Genomic DNA, 22,967 nt, shown 5'->3' on the forward strand with positions numbered 1-22,967 from the left:
CACAGGTTTTGATATATGGCATCTTAATTTTCTGTTTTAATATTTTCTAATTTCCAATGTGACTTCATTGATTTATGGGCTATTTCAATAGAGGATTATTTACAATTTTCTAACATGATAGTTTTCTATTTATCTTTTTGTTATATATTTCTACCTTATTTGCACTGTTACTGCTGAATATTCCCTGGTTTCAGTCTTTTGTAATTTGTTGAGACTTGCCTTATTGTAAATTTTTACAAATGTTTTAATATGTGCTCTAAAAGAAAATGTGTTCTGGAGTTTTTGGTTCCGTTATTCTATGTCTGTACTCTTTAGGTCATTTGTTAATTATGTTCATTTCTTGTATATCTTTACTTGTTTTGTTTTTGTGTGTTTTGCTTATTCAGACTGCTACTGAGATCTCTATTAAAAATTTATAGCATAATTGTAGATGACATTTTTGCCTTATACATTTTTAAATTTTAATTTATTTTTAATTCACAAATAATTGGATGTATTTGTGGGGTACAGTGTGATGTTTTGATACATGTTCACGTTGTGAAACTATCAAATCAAGGTAGTTAATATATCCATCACCTTGGCCAGGCATGGTGGTTCACACCTGTAATCCCAGCACTTTTAGAGGCTGAGGCAGGCAGACTGCTTGAGGTCAAGAGCTAGAGACCAGCCTGGCCAATGTGGTGAAACCCCTTCTGTACTAAAAATACAAAAATTAGCTGGGCACGGTGGTATACATCTGTAATCCTAGCTATTCAGGAGGCTGAGGCAAAAGAATCACTCAAACCCGGGAGGCAGAGGTTGCAGTGAGCTGAGATTATGCCACTGCCCTCCAGCCTAGGTGACAGAGCGAGACCCTCTCTCTCTCTCTCTCTCTGTGTATATGTGTGTGTGTGTGTATCCATCTATCTACACATATAGATATAGATATAGATATAGATATAGATCTCCATCCATCACCTCACATACTTATAAAATGTCCCCTATTGGCTCTACTAATGCTTTTGCACCAAGTGTACTTTAAGCTATATCAGCTTCCTTTTGGTTGTGTTTGCATGGTGTATATTTTTCCATTCTTTGATTATTTAATATTTTCCCCTCTGTTAACTTGGTAGGTATACACTTTTTTACTGTGCTTTTCTTAAATCAGAAATTACAACACACATTCTTCACCTATCAAGTCTGCTACTACAGCTTCATGGACAGTGCATGGAACTGAGAGCACTTCAATAGCTTCATTTACCCTTCTCCGGACTTACATTCTGTTGTTGTATTTTAATTATTGTATTTTAAACTTCATCGGTTATTAATGTTACTATTTTATATAGTCAGCATTCATGTAGATTTAGCCACACATTTCCCATTTTCGTTGGTTTTTCTTCTTTCTTGTGCCTGAAAGCTTCCATCTGGAATCATTTTTCTTCTCCCAGTGGATTTTATTCATTGTAGGACTGCTAAGGAATTATTTCCTTCATTTTTCTTTATTTGAAAATTATTTTTCCCGTTTTTTGAGTACTGTTTTTGCTAGGTATAGAATTTTAGCTCATGGAGATATCACTCAATTGTCCTCTGGCTTCCAGAATTTATGTTGAGAAGCCAGCCATCAGCTTAATTTTGCTTCTGCCAAAGTAATCTAATCTCTCAGGTTTTTTTCCTGGCTACTTTAAAACTTTTATCTTGGTATTCCACCTCACCCCCTGACACATGTACCCTGGTGTGAATAGGTATGGGGGGATTGTTTGTTTGTTTTGGAGTGGGTTTTTGTTTTTTGTTTTTTTATCTTGCTGAGAGTTTTTAAACCTCCTTGATCTGTGACGTTAGGTCTTTTGTCACTTTTGGAAAATGCTTAGCCATCATCTTGCTTCTGTGTACTCGCTCTTCTCAGACTCTGGTTATTCAGATGTCACGTTCTTACTGAATCTCCTGTGGCTCTTACCCCTTCTCTCCCAACTTCACCTTTTTTCCTCTCCATGCTTCATTCTGGATATTTTTCAGACTAGTCTTTACTTTTTAAATTCTGTTTTTAGCTCTGTCAGATCTTTTTTTAAGCCCACTTGTTGGCTTTTTAATTTCCATAATTGCATATTTTAGTTCTAGATTTTTCATTTAATTCTTTTTCTTTCTTTGCTGAAATTGTTAGTCTTGTATTTTTCTCTCTATATATGATAAATCACTAACTGGACCAATTCTGACCAGTGAGGTATATGACCTGTGAGCTAAGAATGGTTTTTACATTTTTAAAGAGTTGTTAAAAAGATTTTTTTTAAAAAAGCAGCATACAGCAGAAACTGTATGTGGCCTGTGAAACCTAAAATATATATTCTTTGGCCCTTAGCGAAAATGTTTGCCAACCCCTGGTATATATTAAACACAGTTATTTTAGAGACTGTGTCTGGTAACCCTATTATTTGAAACTTCTTTGTTAGTTTCTGGAGTTTATTCCGTACTTTTCATCAATACCATCCTGTCTCATCATATATGCCTGGTTTTATTGGACGGAGCAATGGATGTTGTATATGCGAAAAAAAATTTTTTAATTGAGACCTAGGATGACTTTCTTCCTATAGTGAGGATTTGTGTTTGCTTCCAACAATTGGAAATACTAGTAATCCTATATAACCTTATTTTAGCATCAGGCATTGAGGTGATTCTAAAAGTAGCATCAGTTTACTTTTGGGTGACTTTTACTCTAGAGTCTAATTTACTCCCCAGGGTCCCAGTCCAAAGATGGCCCTTCCATCCTAGGCCTTGGAATTTAACCTTTGTCTCTTTAGCCAGTGGCTGTCACAGGTACTTCTTGGCCTTTTAGCCTTTTCTTTAGGAATCAGAAAATATTCTTAAGAGAAAAAGTAACCTCAGAGGCCAGATACTCTGTGTGTATATGTATGTATGTATTTCAGGTTTTCTGTTTATCTTAGTACTAGGATTCATCTGAATTATCTAACATACCGTTATCAGCAGGGGAAGTTCGTGATGTACTTCGTGTGTAATTTTTATAATTACATTAATTCCTCTTGAGATAATATAATTCAGACTCAGTCATTCCCTCAGTACATTTAATATACACTATGTGTATGTTTCTTTAATGTTTTTCAGTAGTAAAGCAATAAGAAACCCTATTTTTAAAATTAAATTGATTTTTTTTAAGCCCTGAATAGCAAGTTGCAGAGAAATCATTTGGAAAATAAATAAACATACCTCTTATGTAAAACTTTTACTACTCTGGAATGCAATGGTTTGTTTATTGTCTTAATTCCTGTAGCTTTTATTTTGTGAGATGTCTGTTTTATGGTATGAAATATATTATACAGCCTGCATACCTGATAAGAGTGTGACCATATTCAAGATGAGGTGGTGGAGTCACTTACTTTTTGTGTTTCTTGTATACCTGCGCCTAGTACAGACATTCATTAAATCATGTTGATTACTAAGAAATCTCTCAGGGGCCAACTAGAAGCTAATTCAGTATTAAGTGTAAAATGCTCACAAAGTTTTTGGAATATTGAATGTAATCAATTTGTTACTGGTCTTAAGTCTTGCTTCCAGTAGCTGAATTCCAAGATATTGCTGTTTTATTCTTGTGTTTGTCACCATTTTTTATTAGGAGGGAGGGTGAGAGGGAGAAAGAGAGAGAGAGAGTGAATGTGTGTGTGTGTGTGTGTGTGTGTGTGTGTGTGTGTGTGTGTGTGTGTGTGTGTTTAAAGGGTAACATTCCTACCCTTAAATGGACAGATCTGATGTTTTTATTTTTATTTTATTTTTTTTGAGACGGAGTCTCGCTCTGTCGCCCAGGCTGGAGTGCAGTGGCCCGATCTCGGCTCACTGCAAGCTCCGCCTCCCGGGTTTACGCCATTCTCCTGCCTCAGCCTCCCGAGTAGCTGGGACTACAGGCGCCCGCCACCTCGCCCGGCTAGTTTTTTGTATTTTTTAGTAGAGACGGGGTTTCACTGTGTTAGCCAGGATGGTCTCGATCTCCTGACCTCATGATCCACCTGTCTCGGCCTCCCAAAGTGCTGGGATTACAGGCTTGAGCCACGGCACCCAGCCGATCTGATGTTTTTATTTGGGAGGATAGAAGGTCCAAGTTTTTCCTCAGAAATATCATTAGTAATGGCTTTTGAAAACTGTTCAGTGAGCTTACCATTGTAGAATTGCCCAATCGTTTCAGAGAGTACTATATGGTTCTTATTTCAAAAGATCTTTTTGCTAAAAGTGGAGAACTTGGGTTAGAAATGAGATTGCACAGTAATGTACATAAAAATTTGTTGAAGTTAACGTGTCAAAACCGCTTAAAAAGGTAAAGACATTTAGAATAACTTAAATTATTTTTTTTTCAGCTTCCAGCTGATCTTACCAAGATGCATCTCACAGACAACCCTCATCCACAGGTGACTCATGTGTCTTCTAGTCAGTCTGGTTGTAGCATCGCCAGTGACTCTGGAAGCAGCAGTTTATCTGATATCTATCAGGTAATACCTTAGGAATTTCTGTGCTGTGTATATGGTTTTTTTGTTCTGCCAGATATTCTGTGCTTGTGCCTTAGATGGTTAACGTATCTTTTAGAGTGTGAAATTCAAGCGTAAGGTCTTTGAAAAAATAAACTTTATATACTGTGTCAAATTTGTAAGCCTGATTAAAGAGGCAGTCTCTCTTTTGAGAATGATTAAGTATGGTTCAGCAGAGTATGAATCTAGTGTTCTCTTTCATTTATCCAGGTGAATCTATATTAATGTCTAATGCTTGTTTTGGTTAAAAAATTAGTTCTTGGAATAACTGAACTTATAAAAAGACTGATTTTGTTATAATTGACTGTATGTGTCTTCTGTAGTTAGAAGTCATGAAGAAAATTAGAGCTGCTTTTCTACCATAAGCCTCTGTTGTTGTAGTATAGCATGAATTAAATAGCAGATTAGTGAGAATATTTATGGACTTTTCCATTTTCTAAAACCCAAAAGACACAATTTCAAACTTACTGAGCTTTTCAGTGATCCTTGTAATAGTGGGGAGAAGATTCTAGGAAGACCCATAAACTGAGAGAATCCTCACATGATCGTGCTGAGAATGAACCCAAGTTAGGTTCAAGCCAGGGCAATAAGTATTTCGGGATCCAGATAGTGGAACTTCCAGTGATGTCTCCTTTAATGCAAGTTGTAAGGGGCAGTTCCCTGGGTGTGGAGCCCAGTGGTTGATTTTGTCAGAGATTATGAGTATAGAACATAAAACAGTTTAAATAAAATAACAAGAGGAATGCATGATATTCAGGGTTGGTTTGTTAAGGAATTCAAATATATTATCTATTCCAGAGCTGTCAAATAGAAATTTAACATGAGCCACGTATTTAATTTTAAATTTTCTAGTAAACACATTAAAAAATATAAAAGGAAACAGGTAAAATTCATTTTAGTAATATGTTTTATTTAGTGCAGTATAACCAAATATTATAATTAAAACATGTATTTAATGTTTTAACATTATGAATGAGTTACCTTACATTCCTTCTTCGTACTAAGTCATCAAAAAACAGAGTTTAAAGTTACGGCACATCCCAATTTGGCTAGCCATGTTTTAAGTGCCTAATAACCACATATGGCTAGTGGCTACCATATACTAAGATTTGTAGAAATAGTATCATTGTTGTCTGAGGAAAGCATTTTAGACTGGTTCTACAGAGTTACCCAGATTGAGATATTTTAGGAAAACAGCCTTCTTCTATTCAGGGAAGTTTGTAGGCAGATGCAAGATGGAACAAAGACAATACCCATTTTTTTGGTTTATATGTGGCTTTTCTCAACAAAGGTCATTGCTGTGGTCATCTGTATCTCCCTGTTTGCTTTTTACAGTATACAGAACAAGGAATTTTTCCCTGTTCTCCATTTTATAATAGAGAACAAAGAATTAAAAGAGAGATGAAACAAGTTAATACAATGGCTCTGGGACCACTTAGTGCTTGTGTACCTATTGGGCTTCATGCATTCTGCCCCTCCCCAAAAGAGTTATCTTGTGAAAGAAGAATTGTTGCACATGTAAAAATCAAGGTAGACTGTGTTTTTCCAGAAGAAAATGCTGAGGAAGATTGACCCTGGATCAGTGAAGTTCAGGGATGTGGCTGTAGATTTCTCTTAGGACATGTGAGAATATCTGGACCTCTCTGAGACTATACACAGAGGTTTGGTGTTGAAAAACTGTAGGATGGGAGGTCAAGGCAGGCGGATTACCTGAGGTTAGGAGTTCAAGACCAGCATGACCAACGTGGTGAAACCCTGTCTCTACTAAAAATTCCAAAATTAGCTGGGCGTGGTGACACACCTGTAATCCCAGCTACTTGGGAGGCTGAGGAAGGAGAATTGCTTGAGCCTAGGAGGTGGAGGTTGCAGCGAGCCAAGATCATGCCACTGCACTCCAGCCTGGCCAACAGAGCAAGACTCTGTCTCAAAAAAGAAAAGAAAAGAAAAACTATAGGAACCTGGTATCACTGGGATATCCATGTCTCTAAGCCAGAATAGTGCACAGATTAAGATTCAAGGTCACTTGGAAAGACCAATGCTTTATTGTGAACTAGAAGATGAACTGTACACAGTTGGTCCCTACATCTTTGCAAAGATGCTACAGGAGCTCCTATAGCATTGCACTTATATTAGCACCTGCAGATCACTCGCCTTTTAGCTGGACAACCTGAGGATGAGACTGGAATACACCTGCTGGTGTTGGTTGGAGGTGTTCTACTGCAGGACCAAGGCATAGCCTATGTCAATATGTAGAATATTTCCATCACTTCAGAAAGTACCCATATGACCCTTTGCAGTCAAGTCCCTTCTCCTGACCCCTATCCTAAGCCCTGGCAACCACCAGTCTCTTTTCTACCCATAAAGTTTTGCCTTTTCCAGAAGGTCATATAAATGGAATCATATAGTTTCAAAAAATATGGTGCATTGAAACTTATAAATTAACCAATAAAAGTGGTAATGAATTTAGAGAGCACGAACAGATAAAAGGAACAAAATTATTAAAACTCTAGAACCAAAATAAGAATGAAGAAATTTAAAGGAGAAACTTATAATAATGTTAACATCAAATATATAAAACCTAAGATAAAATTTTTTAAGAGTGATCAAAGAAGATAAAAATTTTCAAACTCTGCTGCCCGGCACGCTGGCTCAAGCCTGTAATCCCAGAGCTTTGGGAGGCAGAGGTAGGCGGATCACCTGAGTTCGGGAGTTCAAGATCAGCCTGATCAACATGGAGAAACCCCGTCTCTACTAAAAATAAAAAATTAGCCAGGGTGGTGGAGCATTCCTGTAATCCCAGCTACTCAGGAGGCTGAGGGAGGAGAATCACTTGAACCTAGGAGGCAGAGGTTGCTGTGAGCCAAGATCACACCAGTGCACTCCAACCTGGGCAACAAAGAGTGAAACTCCGTCTCCAAAAAAAAAAAAATTTCAAACTCTGACATAACAGTTAACTTTAGGACAATAGCCAAAAGATAGAAACAGCATAAATGCCAAAACAAAAAGAAGCCAATAAAGATGAACACAAAAGGTAAAAAATCAAAATCATAAAAATATACACCTACATACTTACATATTTTTTATATCTCATATGTATAAAATCTTATATATCATATCTGTGAGATAAGTATATAGGATTAACATTATATTTCTTTAAATATATATACCTACATGCTTTTATATTTGTAGATACAGAATGAAAATCCGAGTTCAAGAGCACCAATTAGTAAACAGTGTTTTTCTACTAGTGGTGGGTTTGTGGGTAGTTTTTATTATGTTTCTTAAACCAACATTATCATTTGTTTATTTAACTACTCTTGAGGACGTAAATAGATTGTATAGTTAAAAGTTGAAAAAAATTTGGAAAATATTTAAAGGAGAGTAAAAGGAATAAACACAGAATTATAATAGGTTGATAAGATATACCCTCCAAAGTACAAGATTTCTATAATTTTAATCCATGGATAAGATAAATATCTAACTAACTGAATTGTGTGTGTATGTGTGCATGCACATACACGAATATTTCCAATCAGATCCTTGGGAATAAAACAAGGAGAAGAATTAAATACCAGTACTGGACCCTTGATCTTTCCCTTCACCTTAGGCTACCTTTAGATTCCCTGTTGGAGCTATGAATATACTCCTTAGTTACAGGTGTACATTACCAATGTATGTATCTTAACCAGGGATAGTTGAAGTGATTTGTCTAGTTACTTGAATTTTAGCATCTCAGAGATTTTTTAAGTGAACACCTAGCCTTTAACACCATAAGCAAAGCCTTGTGAAATGATACAAGTGTTTTTAATTTGGAGAGTTGAGGGGAAGATATCCTAACAGCTATTTTTTTTAGTGTTTCTGCTTTTATTCTTCTAGAAATTTAGAAACGCTTCAAGTGAAATCCAGCTTTTTTTGTGGGACAGAAGACTATATATAGATTAATTTGGGCATTTTTTTCTAACGTGGAGTCTTCTCATCCAGAAAAATGGATGTCTCCCCAATTTTTAAAAATAATTTCAACTTTTATTTTAGATTCAGGGGGTACATGTGCAGATTTCTTACATAGGTATATTGCGTGATACTGAGGGTTTGCGGTTTGAATGATCCCATCACCCAGACATGAGCATAATACGCAGTTGGTAGTTTTTCAGCCCTTGCCCCTCTCTCCCTACTCTAATAGACCCCAGTGTCTGTTGTTCCCATCTTTATGTCCATATGTACCCAATCGTTAGTGCCCACTTATAAGTAAGAACATGTGGGATTTGGTTTTCCTGACGGCAGTTCTTAATAGGAAAACTGTTGACACTGTTTTATATGGCCAAATGTGTGGCTACACTTCGTTTTCTTCTTGAGAGTTTTCATGTCTTCTGGTCTAAAAATAAAAACCCTTGGCCCTCAAGGAAACTTCAAAATACAGCATTTACTACAGTGTGGGGGTGAGGGGGCAGTGGGGAGGTTCCAGTGTGAATGTGTTTCTAATCAGCATAGATTAAAATTTTAAAGTATACATTAAGGTGTTAGAGTGTTCTTAGATAGACTATTTCATGCATCTTCAAAGAGTACTCAAGAGAATAAGGAGTACTTCTTTCTAGATTCGTTTTTCTATTTATTTCAGTCTTTTCCATGAGCTGGAAAACTGTGAAATACTGACTCTTGAACAAAAGCACTTTGTCTTTTTGTAAACTCATTCTTAAACAATTCAAGGCACACATTTATCCCCCACCTACTTTTTCAGTTTTTATATAGGGTGTAAGCGTGTTCTTAAAAATCCCAAGGCTTCAGTTACCACCTCTGTGGCAACATGATTTCCTAATGCACAGCTCTGAGTGCCAATCTCTTCAGAAACCTGGCGCCACATTTTCACTAGTATGTTCTTTTGTCACCCCAAGTCACCACATGTTCTCTTCCACCTTTCTTAAATATTTCTATTAAGAATATCGTCTAGGGCTGGGTTCGGTGGATCACTTGAGATCAGGAGTTTGAGACCAGCTTGGCCAACATAGTGAAACCCCATCTCTACTAAAAATACAAAAAAAATTAGCCACATGAGGTGGCGCATGCACCAGCTACTCAGGAGGCTGAGGCAAGAGAATCGCTTGAACCCAGGAGGCAGAGGTGCAGTGAGCCAAGATTGCGCCACTGCACTCCAGCCTGGGCGACAGAGAAAGACTCCGTCACAGAAAAAAAAATTTATATGTATATATCATCTGAGTCCTAGTCAAAATCTGATATTATTGACTATCATTTTTAAACTCCCACTTGAAATAAATTGCTCTGATTTTTGATTACTCCTGTATTTAAAAAGCTTTAATGCTTCACTGTTATCTAAATTACACTCTTAATTTTAAATTCCAAGCCTTTTACCTTTGACTACAATGTGGTTTTATATTTTACTCTTTCCCCACTTACACATTCTAGATTCTGCCCCATCACATATGTACGTTATTACCTGAACATGTCTGCCTTTTCCTAGCCTTGTGTTTTAATCATACTCTTCTACCCGTAGCTTCATGTAGATGACATTTTCATGTTATCTCCTATGTCTTTCCAACAAGAAGAGATGTCTCCTTCCTTGGAATCCCTCAGCAGTTTTTCTCTCAGACATGTCACTTTTTCTCTCTGCTTTTTTGGGTAGTTACTTGTAAACTTGACATTTTTCATCACCAGAGTAAATTCATGGAGTGCAGAGCTGATGTCTTACATTTGTATCCCATGCTGAGTCAGGCACAGTGTTGGCATTTAGGAAGTAATCTAGAAATTTTTTTTTTGCATTGAATTATATTTGAAAGTAGAAACCAATATTGGCTCCACGGAAAATGCAGATCTCTGCTAACTAAAACTTTATTATCCAGGACAAAAGAGACTTGACTTTGCCTGCCTGCCCTGTTGTAGAGGTTATGAAATGGGTCAGCCTGGACTGAAAGATTAACTTCATAGAGTTCTAACCCTGACCAGGAAGACCTAAGGACTAAATGGTCTGTGAAAAGGTTAGATGAAATACTAAAGATACAAATACAGAAAAGAGAGGCACTGAAAGTCTAAGGTTCTGGCTTAACACTTGCCCTAAATTTGAAAGTGTGGTTTTTGTGAGTTTGTATAACTCTTTCTTCCAGCCTATAGTTCTCTTCATTGTAGCTTCATGTTTATCTAGATGGAAACAGGAAAAGGATATCCTCTGGTGGTTTATTTGGGGAAGGCCGAGTCATCAGAAAATCACCTCAGACTGTCTGCCTCACCAAATTATATTTATACATACAGAGACACATTGATATGTCAGGAAAAGAAAAAAGTTTCATACTGTCTTAATCCTATCACTAGTATATATGTTTTTCCTGGACTTAACTCATTTATCATAATTAGGGGTCTGATATATCCCAGGTGCCAGGATAAATTAACTGAAAGGCCTGGGCTCAGTCTTCTATGTACCCTACCTTCATGAATACGGAGTGTCTTTTGACCCACATATTTCCACTCTTGATATTACGATATGAGTCTCTAAGGCTTTGTTAATATTTTTTTTGGACTTTTTTCTCATCTCTACTTCAGATTGGGTAGCTTTTGTTGCCCTTTCTTCAAATTTATTCTTCTTACAGTTTATATCTCCTTACTGAGATTATCCATTTTTCCTCTAATTGTTTTTCTTCTAAATTCTTGAACTTATTTATAATAAATGTTGAAAGTTCTTGTCTCTTACTTTCATTATCGAGTCTCTTTGTAGTGATTTGTTTCCTGTTTATAGGTCACATTTCCCCACTTCACTTATGTAGTAAGTTTTTATTGTATGCTGAACATTGTGGATATTACGTTGAAAAAAATTCTTATCTAATTATTATAGCATTAAACTTTCTGCCCAGGAACTTATAGCATTAAACTTTCTGCCCAGGAACGGCATCTTCAGAAGTATCATGCAGTGACTTCTTGTCCTGTGGTCGTAATCATATCTACCTTTCTCTTAAGGACCTGGTTTTCCTTTGTTTAATCAAGGAATTAGTCTCTACATTTTTTTTTAATGTAAGTTTTAAAAAAATCCTTTTAAATTTCCTAGCATGTTTTTGACCAGTCTTATTTTTTTATTCTTAATTTCTATTTTATCACCTTATACTCTCGTATACTCTTAATATTTTAATAGTTTAGTGTATTTTCTTTTTTTTTTCTTTTTTTTTTTTTAAATTTATTTATTATTATTATACTTTAAGTTGTAGGGTACATGTGCATAACGTGCAGCTTTGTTACATATGTATACTTGTGCCATGTTGGTGTGCTGCACCCATCAACTCGTCATTTACATCAGGTATAGCTCCCAATGCAATCCCTCCCCCCTCCCCCCTCCCCATGATAGGCCCCGGTGTGTGATGTTCCCCTTCCTGAGTCCAAGTGATCTCATTGTTCAGTTCCCACCTATGAGTGAGAACATGCGGTGTTTGGTTTTCTGTTCTTGTGATAGTTTGCTAAGAATGATGGTTTCCAGCTGCATCCATGTCCCTACAAAGGACACAAACTCATCCTTTTTGATGGCTGCATAGTATTCCATGGTGTATATGTGCCACATTTTCTTAATCCAGTCTGTCACTGATGGACATTTGGGTTGATTCCAAGTCTTCGCTATTGTGAATAGTGCTGCAATAAACATACGTGTGCATGTGTCTTTATAGCAGCATAATTTATAATCCTTTGGGTATATACCCAGTAATGGGATGGCTGGGTCATATGGTACATCTAGTTCTAGATCCTTGAGGAATCGCCATACTGTTTTCCATAATGGTTGAACTAGTTTACAATCCCACCAACAGTGTAAAAGCGTTCCTATTTCTCCACATCCTCTCCAGCACCTGTTGTTTCCTGACTTTTTAATGATCGCCATTCTAACTGGTGTGAGATGGTATCTCATTGTGGTTTTGATTTGCATTTCTCTGATGGCCAGTGATGATGAGCATTTTTTCATGTGTCTGTTGGCTGTATGAATGTCTTCTTTTGAGAAATGTCTGTTCATATCCTTTGCCCACTTTTTGATGGGGTTGTTTGTTTTTTTCTTGTAAATTTGTTTGAGTTCTTTGTAGGTTCTGGATATTAGCCCTTTGTCAGATGAGTAGATTGCAAAAATTTTCTCCCATTCTGTAGGTTGCCTGTTCACTCTGATGGTAGTTTCTTTTGCTGTGCAGAAGCTCTTTAGTTTAATGAGATCCCATTTGTCAATTTTGGCTTTTGCTGCTGTTGCTTTTTGTGTTTTAGACATGAAGTCTTTGCCCATGCCTATGTCCTGAATGGTACTACCTAGGTTTTCCTCTAGGATTTTTATGGTATTAGGTCTAACATTTAAGTCTCTAATCCATCTTGAATTAATTTTCGTATAAGGAGTAAGGAAAGGATCCAGTTTCAGCTTTCTACTTATGGCTAGCCAATTTTCCCAGCACCATTTATTAAATAGGGAATCCTTTCCCCATTTCTTGTTTCTCTCAGATTTGTCAAAGATCAGATGGCTGTAGATGTGTGGTATTATTTCTGAGGACTCTGTCCTGTTCCATTGGTCTATATCTCTGTTTTGGTACCAGTACCATGCTGTTTTGGTTACTGTAGCCTTGTAGTATAGTTTGAAGTCAGGTAGCGTGATGCCTCCAGCTTTGTTCTTTTGACTTAGGATTGTCTTGGAGATGCGGGCTCTTTTTTGGTTCCATATGAACTTTAAAGCAGTTTTTTTCCAATTCTGTGAAGAAACTCATTGGTAGCTTGATGGGGATGGCATTGAATCTATAAATTACCTTGGGCAGTATGGCCATTTTCACGATATTGATTCTTCCTATCCATGAGCATGGTATGTTCTTCCATTTGTTTGTGTCCTCTTTTATTTCACTGAGCAGTGGTTTGTAGTTCTCCTTGAAGAGGTCCTTTACATCCCTTGTAAGTTGGATTCCTAGGTATTTTATTCTCTTTGAAGCAATTGTGAATGGAAGTTCATTCCTGATTTGGCTCTCTGTTTGTCTGTTACTGGTGTATATGAATGCTTGTGATTTTTGCACATTAATTTTGTATCCTGAGACTTTGCTGAAGTTGCTTATCAGCTTAAGGAGATTTTGGGCTGAGACAATGGGGTTTTCTAAATATACAATCATGTCATCTGCAAAGAGGGACAATTTGACTTCTTCTTTTCCTAACTGAATACCCTTGATTTCTTTCTCTTGCCTAATTGCCCTAGCCAGAACTTCCAACACTATGTTGAATAGGAGTGGTGAGAGAGAGCATCCCTGCCTTGTGCCAGTTTTCAAAGGGAATTTTTCCAGTTTTTGCCCATTCAGTATGATATTGGCTGTGGGTTTGTCATAAATAGCTCTTATTATTTTCAGGTACGTTCCATCAATACCGAATTTATTGAGCGTTTTTAGCATGAAGGGCTGTTGAATTTTGTCAAAAGCCTTTTCTGCATCTATTGAGATAATCATGTGGTTCTTGTCTTTGGTTCTGTTTATATGCTGGATTATGTTTATTGATTTGCGAATGTTGAACCAGCCTTGCATCCCAGGGATGAAGCCCACTTGATTATGGTGGATAAGCTTTTTGATGTGTTGCTGAATCCGGTTTGCCAGTATTTTATTGAGGATTTTTGCATCGATGTTCATCAGGGATATTGGTCTAAAATTCTCTTTTTTAGTTGTGTCTCTGCCAGGCTTTGGTATCAGGATGATGTTGGCCTCATAAAATGAGTTAGGGAGGATTCCCTCTTTTTCTATTGATTGGAATAGTTTCAGAAGGAATGGTACCAACTCCTCCTTGTACCTCTGGTAGAATTCAGCTGTGAATCCATCTGGTCCTGGACTTTTTTTGGTTGGTAGGCTATTAATTATTGCCTCAATTTCAGAGCCTGCTATTGGTCTATTCAGGGATTCAACTTCTTCCTGGTTTAGTCTTGGAAGAGTGTAAGTGTCCAGGAAATTATCCATTTCTTCTAGATTTTCCAGTTTATTTGCGTAGAGGTGTTTATAGTATTCTCTGATGGTAGTTTGTATTTCTGTGGGGTCAGTGGTGATATCCTCTTTATCATTTTTAATTGCATCGATTTGATTCTTCTCTCTTTTCTTCTTTAGTAGTCTTGCTAGCAGTCTGTCAATTTTGTTGATCTTTTCAAAAAACCAACTCCTGGATTCATTGATTTTTTGGAGGGTTTTTTGTGTCTCTGTCTCCTTCAGTTCTGCTCTGATCTTAGTTATTTCTTGCCTTCTGCTAGCTTTCGAATGTGTTTGCTCTTGCTTCTCTAGTTCTTTTAATTGCGATGTTAGAGTGTCAATTTTAGATCTTTCCTGCTTTCTCTTGTGGGCATTTAGTGCTATAAATTTCCCTCTACACACTGCTTTAAATGTGTCCCAGAGATTCTGGTATGTTGTATCTTTGTTCTCATTGGTTTCAAAGAACATCTTTATTCTGCCTTCATTTCGTTATGTACCCAGTAGTCATTCAGGAGCAGGTTGTTCAGTTTCCATGTAGTTGAGCGGTTTTGATTGAGTTTCTTAGTCCTGAGTTCTAGTTTGATTGCACTGTGTGGTCTGAGAGACAGTTTGTTATAATTTCTGTTCTTGTACATTTGCTGAGGAGTGATTTACTTCCAATTACGTGGTCAATTTTGGAGTAAGTACGATGTGGTGCTGAGTAGAATGTATATTCTGTTGATTTGGGGTGGAGAGTTCTATAGATGTCTATTAGGTCTGCTTGCTGCAGAGATGAGTTCAATTCCTGGATATCCTTGTTAACTTTCTGTCTCGTTGATCTGTCTAATGTTGACAGTGGAGTGTTGAAGTCTCCCATTATTATTGTATGGGAGTCTAAGTCTCTTTGTAAGTCTCTAAGGACTTGCTTGATGAATCTGGGTGCTCCTGTATTGGGTGCATATATATTTAGGATAGTTAGCTCTTCCTGTTGAATTGATCCCTTTACCATTATGTAATGGCCTTCTTTGTCTCTTTTGATCTTTGATGGTTTAAAGTCTGTTTTATCAGAGACTAGTATTGCAACCCCCGCTTTTTTTTGTTCTCCATTTGCTTGGTAAATCGTCCTCCATCCCTTTATTTTGAGCCTATGTATGTCTCTGCGTGTGAGATGGGTCTCCTGAATACAGCAGACTGATGGGTCTTGACTCTTTATCCAGTTTGCCAGTCTGTGTCTTTTAATTGGAGCATTTAGTCCATTTACATTTAAGGTTAATATTGTTATGTGTGAACTTGATTCTGCCATTATGATATTAACTGGTTATTTTGCTCGTTAGTTGATGCAGTTTCTTCCTAGCCTCGATGGTCTTTACATTTTGGCATGTTTTTGCAATGGCTGGTACCGGTTGTTCCTTTCCATGTTTAGTGCTTCCTTCAGGGTCTCTTGTAAGGCAGGCCTAGTGGTGACAAAATCTCTAAGCATTTGCTTATCTGTAAAGGATTTTATTTCTCCTTCACTTATGAAACTTAGTTTGGCTGGATATGAAATTCTGGGTTTAAAATTCTTTTCTTTAAGAATGTTGAATATTGGCCCCCACTCTCTTCTGGCTCGTAGAGATTCTGCCGAGAGATCTGCTGTTAGTCTGATGGGCTTCCCTTTGTGGGTAACCCGACCTTTCTCTCCAGCTGCCCTTAAGATTTTTTCCTTCATTTCAACTTTGGTGAATCTGGCAATTATATGTCTTGGAGTTGCTCTTCTCGAGGAGTATCTTTGTGGCGTTCTCTGTATTTCCTGGATTTGAATGTTGGCCTGCCCTACTAGGTTGGGGAAGTTCTCCTGGATGATATCCTGAAGAGTGTTTTCCAACTTGGTTCCATTTTCCCCCTCACTTTCAGGCACCCCAATCAGACGTAGATTTGGTCTTTTTACATAATCCCATACTTCTTGCAGGCTTTGTTCATTTCTTTTTCTTCTTTTTTCTTTTGGTTTCTCTTCTCGCTTCATTTCATTCATTTGATCCTCAATCGCTGATACTCTTTCTTCCAGTTGATCGAGTCGGTTACTGAAACTTGTGCATTTGTCACGTATTTCTCGTGTCATGGTTTTCATCTCTTTCATTTCGTTTAGGACCTTCTCTGCATTAATTACTCTAGCCATCAATTCTTCCACTTTTTTTTCAAGATTTTTAGTTTCTTTACACTGGGTACGTAATTCCTCCTTTAGCTCTGAGAAATTTGATGGACTGAAGCCTTCTTCTCTCATCTCATCAAAGTCATTCTCCGTCCAGCTTTGATCCGTTGCTGGCAATGAGCTGCGCTCCTTTGCCGGGGGAGATGCACTCTTATTTTTTGAATTTCCAGCTTTTCTGCCCTGCCTTTTCCCCATCTTTGTGGTTTTATCTGCCTCTGGTCTTTGATGATGGTGATGTACTGATGGGGTTTTGGTGTAGGTGTCCTTCCTGTTCGATAGTTTTCCTTCTAACAGTCAGGACCCTCAGCTGTAGGTCTGTTGGAGATTGCTTGAGGTCCACTCCAGACCCTGTTTGCCTGGGTATCAGCAGCAGAGGCTGCAGAAGATAGAATATTTCTGAACAGCGAGTGTACCTGTCTGATTCTTGCTTTGGAAGCTTCCTCTCAGGGGTGTACTCCACCCTGTGAGGTGTGGGGTGTCAGACTGCCCCTAGTGGGGGATGTCTCCCAGTTAGGCTACTCAGGGGTCAGGGACCCACTTGAGCAGGGAGTCTGTCCCTTCTCAGATCTCAACCTCCGTGTTGGGAGATCCACTGCTCTCTTCAAAGCTGTCAGACAGAGTCGTTTGCATCTGCAGAGGCTTCTGCTGTGTGTGTTATTGTTTACTGTGCCCTGTCCCCAGAGGTGTAGTCTACAGAGACAGGCAGGTTTCCTTGAGCTGCTGTGAGCTCCACCCAGTTCGAGCTTCCCAGCAGCTTTGTTTACCTACTTAAGCCTCAGCAATGGCGGGCGCCCCTCCCCCAGCCTCGCTGCTGCCTTGCGGGTAGATCGCAGACTGCTGTGCTAGCAATGAGGGAGGCTCCGTGGGCATGGGACCCTCCAGGCCAGGTGTGGGATATGATCTCCTGGTGTGCCTGTTTGCTTAAAGCGCAGTATTGGGGTGGGAGTTACCCGATTTTCCAGGTGTTGTGTGTCTCAGTTCCCCTGGCTAGGAAAAGGGATTCCCTTCCCCCTTGCGCTTCCCAGGTGAGGGGATGCCTCGCCCTGCTTCAGCTCTCGCTGGTCGGGCTGCAGCAGCTGACCAGCACGGATCGTCCGGCACTCCCCAGTGAGATGAACCCAGTACCTCAGTTGAAAATGCAGAAATCACCGGTCTTCTGTGTCGCTCGCGCTGGGAGTTGGAGACTGGAGCTGTTCCTATTCGGCCATCTTGCTCCGCCCCAGTTTAGTGTATTTTCTTAACTAATTTTATTCTTTTTCTTTTTATACTACTATGTAAAAAGTAGAGGTATAAGAAAGGTAGTTGTGGGTTTTTGGGGGTTTTGGTTTTGGTGTTTGAGACAGGTTCTCACACTGTCACCCAGACTGGAGTGCAGTGGCAAGATCTCGGCTGGCTGCAGCCTTTGCCTCCGAGGCGCAAGCAGTCCTCCCACCTCAGTCTCCTGAGTAGCTGGGACTGCAGGCATGTGCCACCACACCTGACTAATTTTTATATTTTTTGTAGAGACAGGGTTTCTCCATGTTGCCCAGGCTGGCCTCACACTTCTAGGCTCAAGTGATCTGCATGCCTCAGCCTCCCAAAGTGTTGAGATTACAGGCAGGAGCCATTGTGCCTGGCCTAGAAAGGCAATTGTAAGGGTAGATTATATTCTTTCCTTTGCAGTTGGTGTGAAAAGGTTCCTTAAAAAGTTCTTTTAGTAACCTCTAAGTCCCAACCCATGACTTCCATTCTTCCTAAAGAGCTGTCGTCTTAGTTGTCTTTGCTTCTCATGAAGATGATGATTATCCTTCCCTACTGCCCATATAACTAAATTCCATCTTGCCTTTTTATGTTGTGAGCTATCTATCTTTTTATGCAACATAATCTAAAATATGGGAATGAAACTAGGTTGAAATAATCTGGGTCAGGGGATGAAAATCTTAGATTAAGATGAAGACAGTGATTTAAAAACCTGAATTTTTAATGCAGATTACACTTAAAAATTGATAAACTAGGAAAGGGATGTACCAGGAGCTCTCCTGCATATTGAGAAATTAAATTGTGTAGAAAATACTGCTTTAGGTTTTTTCCCCAGTTGTTTCTTAGATTAAATCAGTGTATATAAATAAGATTTTTCAAAAGTCTTTTTAGCATGTACACATATTTAAATTTAAAAGTACTTGTCTTTAAAAAAGCATTATAACCTGCAAACAAGTTCGTGGTTCTATGTATTATTCAGAAATATACTCCATTTAAATCCTATAATTTCATAGCCAGAAAACAACTCAGCATACTAGTCAGTCATCAGATAAAATTGCCCCTGTATGATCCTGTCTTAGTCTATTCAGGCTGCTATAACAAAATACTGTAGACTTAGGGGTAGCTTATAAACAACAGAAATTTATTTCTCACTGTTCTTGTGGCTGGAAAGTTTAAAGATCAAGGCACCAGCAGCAGGTTTGGTGTCTGGTAAAAGACCTCTTTCTGATTGTTAGAGGTACCTTCTAATCGTAGCTTCACAGGGTAGAAGGGGAGAATGAGCTCCCTCAGGCTTCTTTTATGCTAATCCCATTCATGAGTGTTCTCATGACCTAATCACTTCCCAAAGGCTACACTTCATAATTCCATCACTTTAGGGGTTATGATTTCAACATAAGAAAAAAAAAAAAAAAGAATTTTGAGGAGATACAAACATTCAGACAGTCGCAGACCCTTAAGAACTAGCTTGTCTAAAGATCACAATTTGAGTATTTAGTCTGGATTGTTAAATGACTATTACTTAAAGCTGTGCAGAAATCCAAAGGAAGTATAAGACATGGTTTTAGGAAACACATCCAGACTCTTCCAATTGTAGTTATCAGAGCCTTAACTTGAGTTAACAAAAGCCAAAAGGCCAGTGCTTGTGGTCCTAGCTACTAGGGAGGCTGAGGCTACAGTGAGCTGTGATCATACCACTGCACAAGCTTGGATGACAGAGTGAAACCCTGTCTTTAAAAAAAAAAAAAAAAAAGAAAGAAAGAAAGAAAGAAAAAATGTAAAGCCAAAAGGTTAGTTTATTGACCCCCTAGAGAAAGCAGAGGCAACTCTAGCCTCAGGGTACCTGCATGCTTGCAGGTATGTCTGCCCCATCTGCCTGTTTCTGGTCTTTTAGCTCTGTATGGCTTGCTTATTTTTCCTTGCTTGCTTTCTTTGTGACACTTTCTGTCACAAATGCTCTTTGCTACACATACTGTGCTCTTTCTTTCTCTGTCCTGCATGCTCTGTTTCTGTTGCTTTGTTGCTCCGAGTCTTTGTTTGACTCTCTTGTTCAGTGTCCTCCTCCCCATTCTCCTTCCCATTTCCCGGCCTATTGGTTTCATTTTCTCCTGCCATAGAAAGGAATTTCTATGTGGCTATAGGCTGCCTACTTTCAGATTCTTCCAATTTAGCAACCAGATAAGAAAGGATGCTCTGCTTTCAGATCTAATTGTGTACAGAAATCTAGAGAAAAGCTCTTTCTACCTTAGTTTACATAGCTAGGGAACAGGGCACTGTTTCCCACTGGAATCCCTGGGTTTAAGATGCAGAGGAAAAGTAGTCCTCAAAAGAAGGAAGATCAGCTGGGCATGGTGGCTCACCCTGTAATCCCAGCATTTTGAGAGGCCAAGGTGGGTGGATCACATGAGCCCAAGGTTCAAAACCAGCCTGGGCAGCATAGGGCAACCTCCCCCCAAGTCTCTACCAAAATTTCAAAAATTAGCTGGCTATGGTGGCGCATACCTGTGTTCCCAGCTATTCAGGGCGCTCAGGAGAGAGGATTTCTTGAGTCCAGGAGGACAAGGATGCAGTGAGCTGAGATCTGCAGTGCATACCACTACACTCCAGTCCAGGTGATAGTGCGAGAACCTGTCTCAAAAAACAGAAAAAAAAAAAGATCTCTTGGCAGAGAAAAGGGTAAATGTTCAAAACAGGAGATACTTAATGAATTAAGATTCTGTAGTCTTCACTAATACTCATTTGAGTGCTTTCTACTTATTATGGAATTCTTGTGTGTTCACTTACTTTTTCTATAATGCCTTTAATATCCATGCTTTTTCATTAACAAGATCAATCAAGTGAGTATAATATTTAGAAATATTTTTTAAGAATCTACTTAGTACCATTTTATCTTCTAAAAGACATTTTCATTATTTTCTATGACTTTTTAATTTATGGTTTTTAAACATTTTATAGTTTCTTTAAAATATGTGAGACTAATATGTTTCCAAATTGTAGTTGTAAGTATAAGGTCATTTTATAGAGTGATTCAAAAATCACAGCTCTTTGCACACTTTTAGATCCAACAGTGAAGTATTGGGAAATGAAAAGTATTTGTTCAGTCTTTTACGATGGGTCTATTTTAGTACATTTTAGTACTATTCTTTACCTTACTTTAAACTTCTGTTCTAATTTATCTGATTACCTACCCTACTAAGCCTAAGCCTCTGTGACGAAAGAACATTATCTTCTTCACAACACCCAGCATAGACTAATAGGTACTCATAAGGTGATTGTTAGTAAACTTTTTCTTTCCTGTACTTCATGTTTTAGTAAACTTTGTACTTTTAAGAAATGCAAGTGTTTGGTGGAAAACAGATATTAATACATTTAGTCATGTTTGAGTCTCCTGACCATTTTACATTTACTGACGTTGATTTATCACCTAGTTGTCACATTGTGGAAAGATGAGCCTGTAAATTTGGGGCAGAAAGAAACCTTTTATAAATAAGTATCATTTTATTGTATCCTTGATGCAGCATACAGTGTTGCCCAAATCTTATATTTTGTAGGGATTGGTAGTTTTGATTAATTCAGACTGTGACTTACAGTATTTTTAACATGAAATGGTAAGTGATCAAGATTTCTTTTGATAGGCTACGGAGAGTGAGGTAGGAGATGTAGATTTGACACGTCTTCCAGAAGGACCTGTTGATTCTGAGGATGACGAAGAGGAAGATGAAGAGATTGATCGAACAGATCCATTGCAGGGGCGAGATCTTGTTCGAGAATGTCTTGAAAAAGAGCCTGCAGACAAAACTGATGATGACATTGGTAAGAAATACATGTGTTCACAGTAAGAATTTGTAGCTTAATTTATATGGTCACCTATTGGTGCATAACAAATTATTCTAAAACTTAATAAATGTATGTTGTGTTAAGCCATTATCTTAGAATTTTTGTGAGTCAGAAATTTAGGAGCACCTTACCTGGATGGTTCTGGCTTGGTATCTCTCATGAGGTTGTAGTCAGAATTGACAGAGGACTGCAGCCATCCAGGTCTTCCCTGGTCTGAGCTGTAGAATCTGTGTCCAAGATAGCTATTCAAATGGCCTTTGGTGCATGACCTTCAGTTCCTCTTCATGTGGGCCTCTCATAGGCTGCTTAATTGTCCTTACAACATACTTAGGGGGAACTTAGGCTTCCCCCTAAGTAAGTAATCCGTGGGAGAATAAGGCAAATGCCATAGTGTTTTTTATTATCTGTATTCAAGAGTAATGCATCATCACTTCTGCTAAATTCTGTTTGTTACACCAGGTAACTCTGATACAGTATAGAATGGGTCCGTACAAGGACATGACTATCAGGAGGCAGGGATCACTGGGAGCCATCTTTGAGGTTGGCTGCCACAATATAAAATAAAAGCTTTGATTGCATTAAACTGATTTTTCCCCTCATGTCTATAAGACATTTAAAGCACAAGCATAGTATAGTGTTCGCTGTCAGTGAATTTGCTTTTTGAAAAACTTGCAGATTTTTTAAAAATTTATATTTTTATTCCCCTAGCTTAATGTTATGTGTGTACTTTTTTTTTTTTTTTTTTTTTTTTTTTTTTTTGAGACAGAGTATTTACTCTGTTGCCCAGGCTGGGGTGCAGTGGTGCAATCTCAGCTTACTGCAAGCTCCGTCTCCTAGGTTCATGCCATTCTCCTGCCTCGGCCTCCCTAGTAGCTGAGACTACAGGCGCCCACCACCACACCTGGCTAATTTTTTGTATTTTTAGTAGCAGTGGGGTTTCACCGTGTTAGCCAGAATAGTCTCGATCTCCTGACCTTGTGATCTGCCCGCCTCAGTCTCCCAAAGTGCTGGGATTACAGGCGTGAGCCAGTGTGTCTGGCCATGTGTACTGTTAAAACATTATAAATTTTTGTATGTAATTTTTTATAAAACTAGTTGCCCTACTTTAGTTGGGAAGTTGAATAATAACTAAAGATTATTAATGTTATCTTTAAGAAGCAAAGATCACTTAGTGTCAAATATATATTGTTAGGATTTAATTAAGATTTTTTTCTTAGATTGCATTGTTATAATAGCTACCATTCCAATTAGAAGATGCTGCTACTATTAAAAATCATTTATGTGAGTGAA

At 38.2% G+C, this 22,967-nt stretch overlaps 1 protein-coding gene across 10 annotated transcripts in view; it reads left to right on the top strand.

Annotated features, from left to right (window-relative positions):
* RAPGEF6 (Rap guanine nucleotide exchange factor 6) overlaps nucleotides 1–22,967 on the top strand; it is a 219,071-nt gene that overhangs the window by 107,625 nt on the left and 88,479 nt on the right. For all 10 annotated transcript variants that reach the window (XM_050792727.1, XM_050792725.1, XM_050792724.1 and 7 more), the window contains 2 exons: nucleotides 4,335–4,466; nucleotides 21,476–21,653. In XM_050792727.1, the coding sequence (XP_050648684.1) occupies nucleotides 4,335–4,466; nucleotides 21,476–21,653 (310 nt within the window). The remainder of the gene's footprint in view (nucleotides 1–4,334; nucleotides 4,467–21,475; nucleotides 21,654–22,967) is intronic.

This window comes from Macaca thibetana, chromosome 6 (genome assembly GCF_024542745.1).
Source record: "Macaca thibetana thibetana isolate TM-01 chromosome 6, ASM2454274v1, whole genome shotgun sequence".
In the NCBI taxonomy this organism is placed as follows: Eukaryota; Metazoa; Chordata; class Mammalia; order Primates; family Cercopithecidae; genus Macaca; species Macaca thibetana.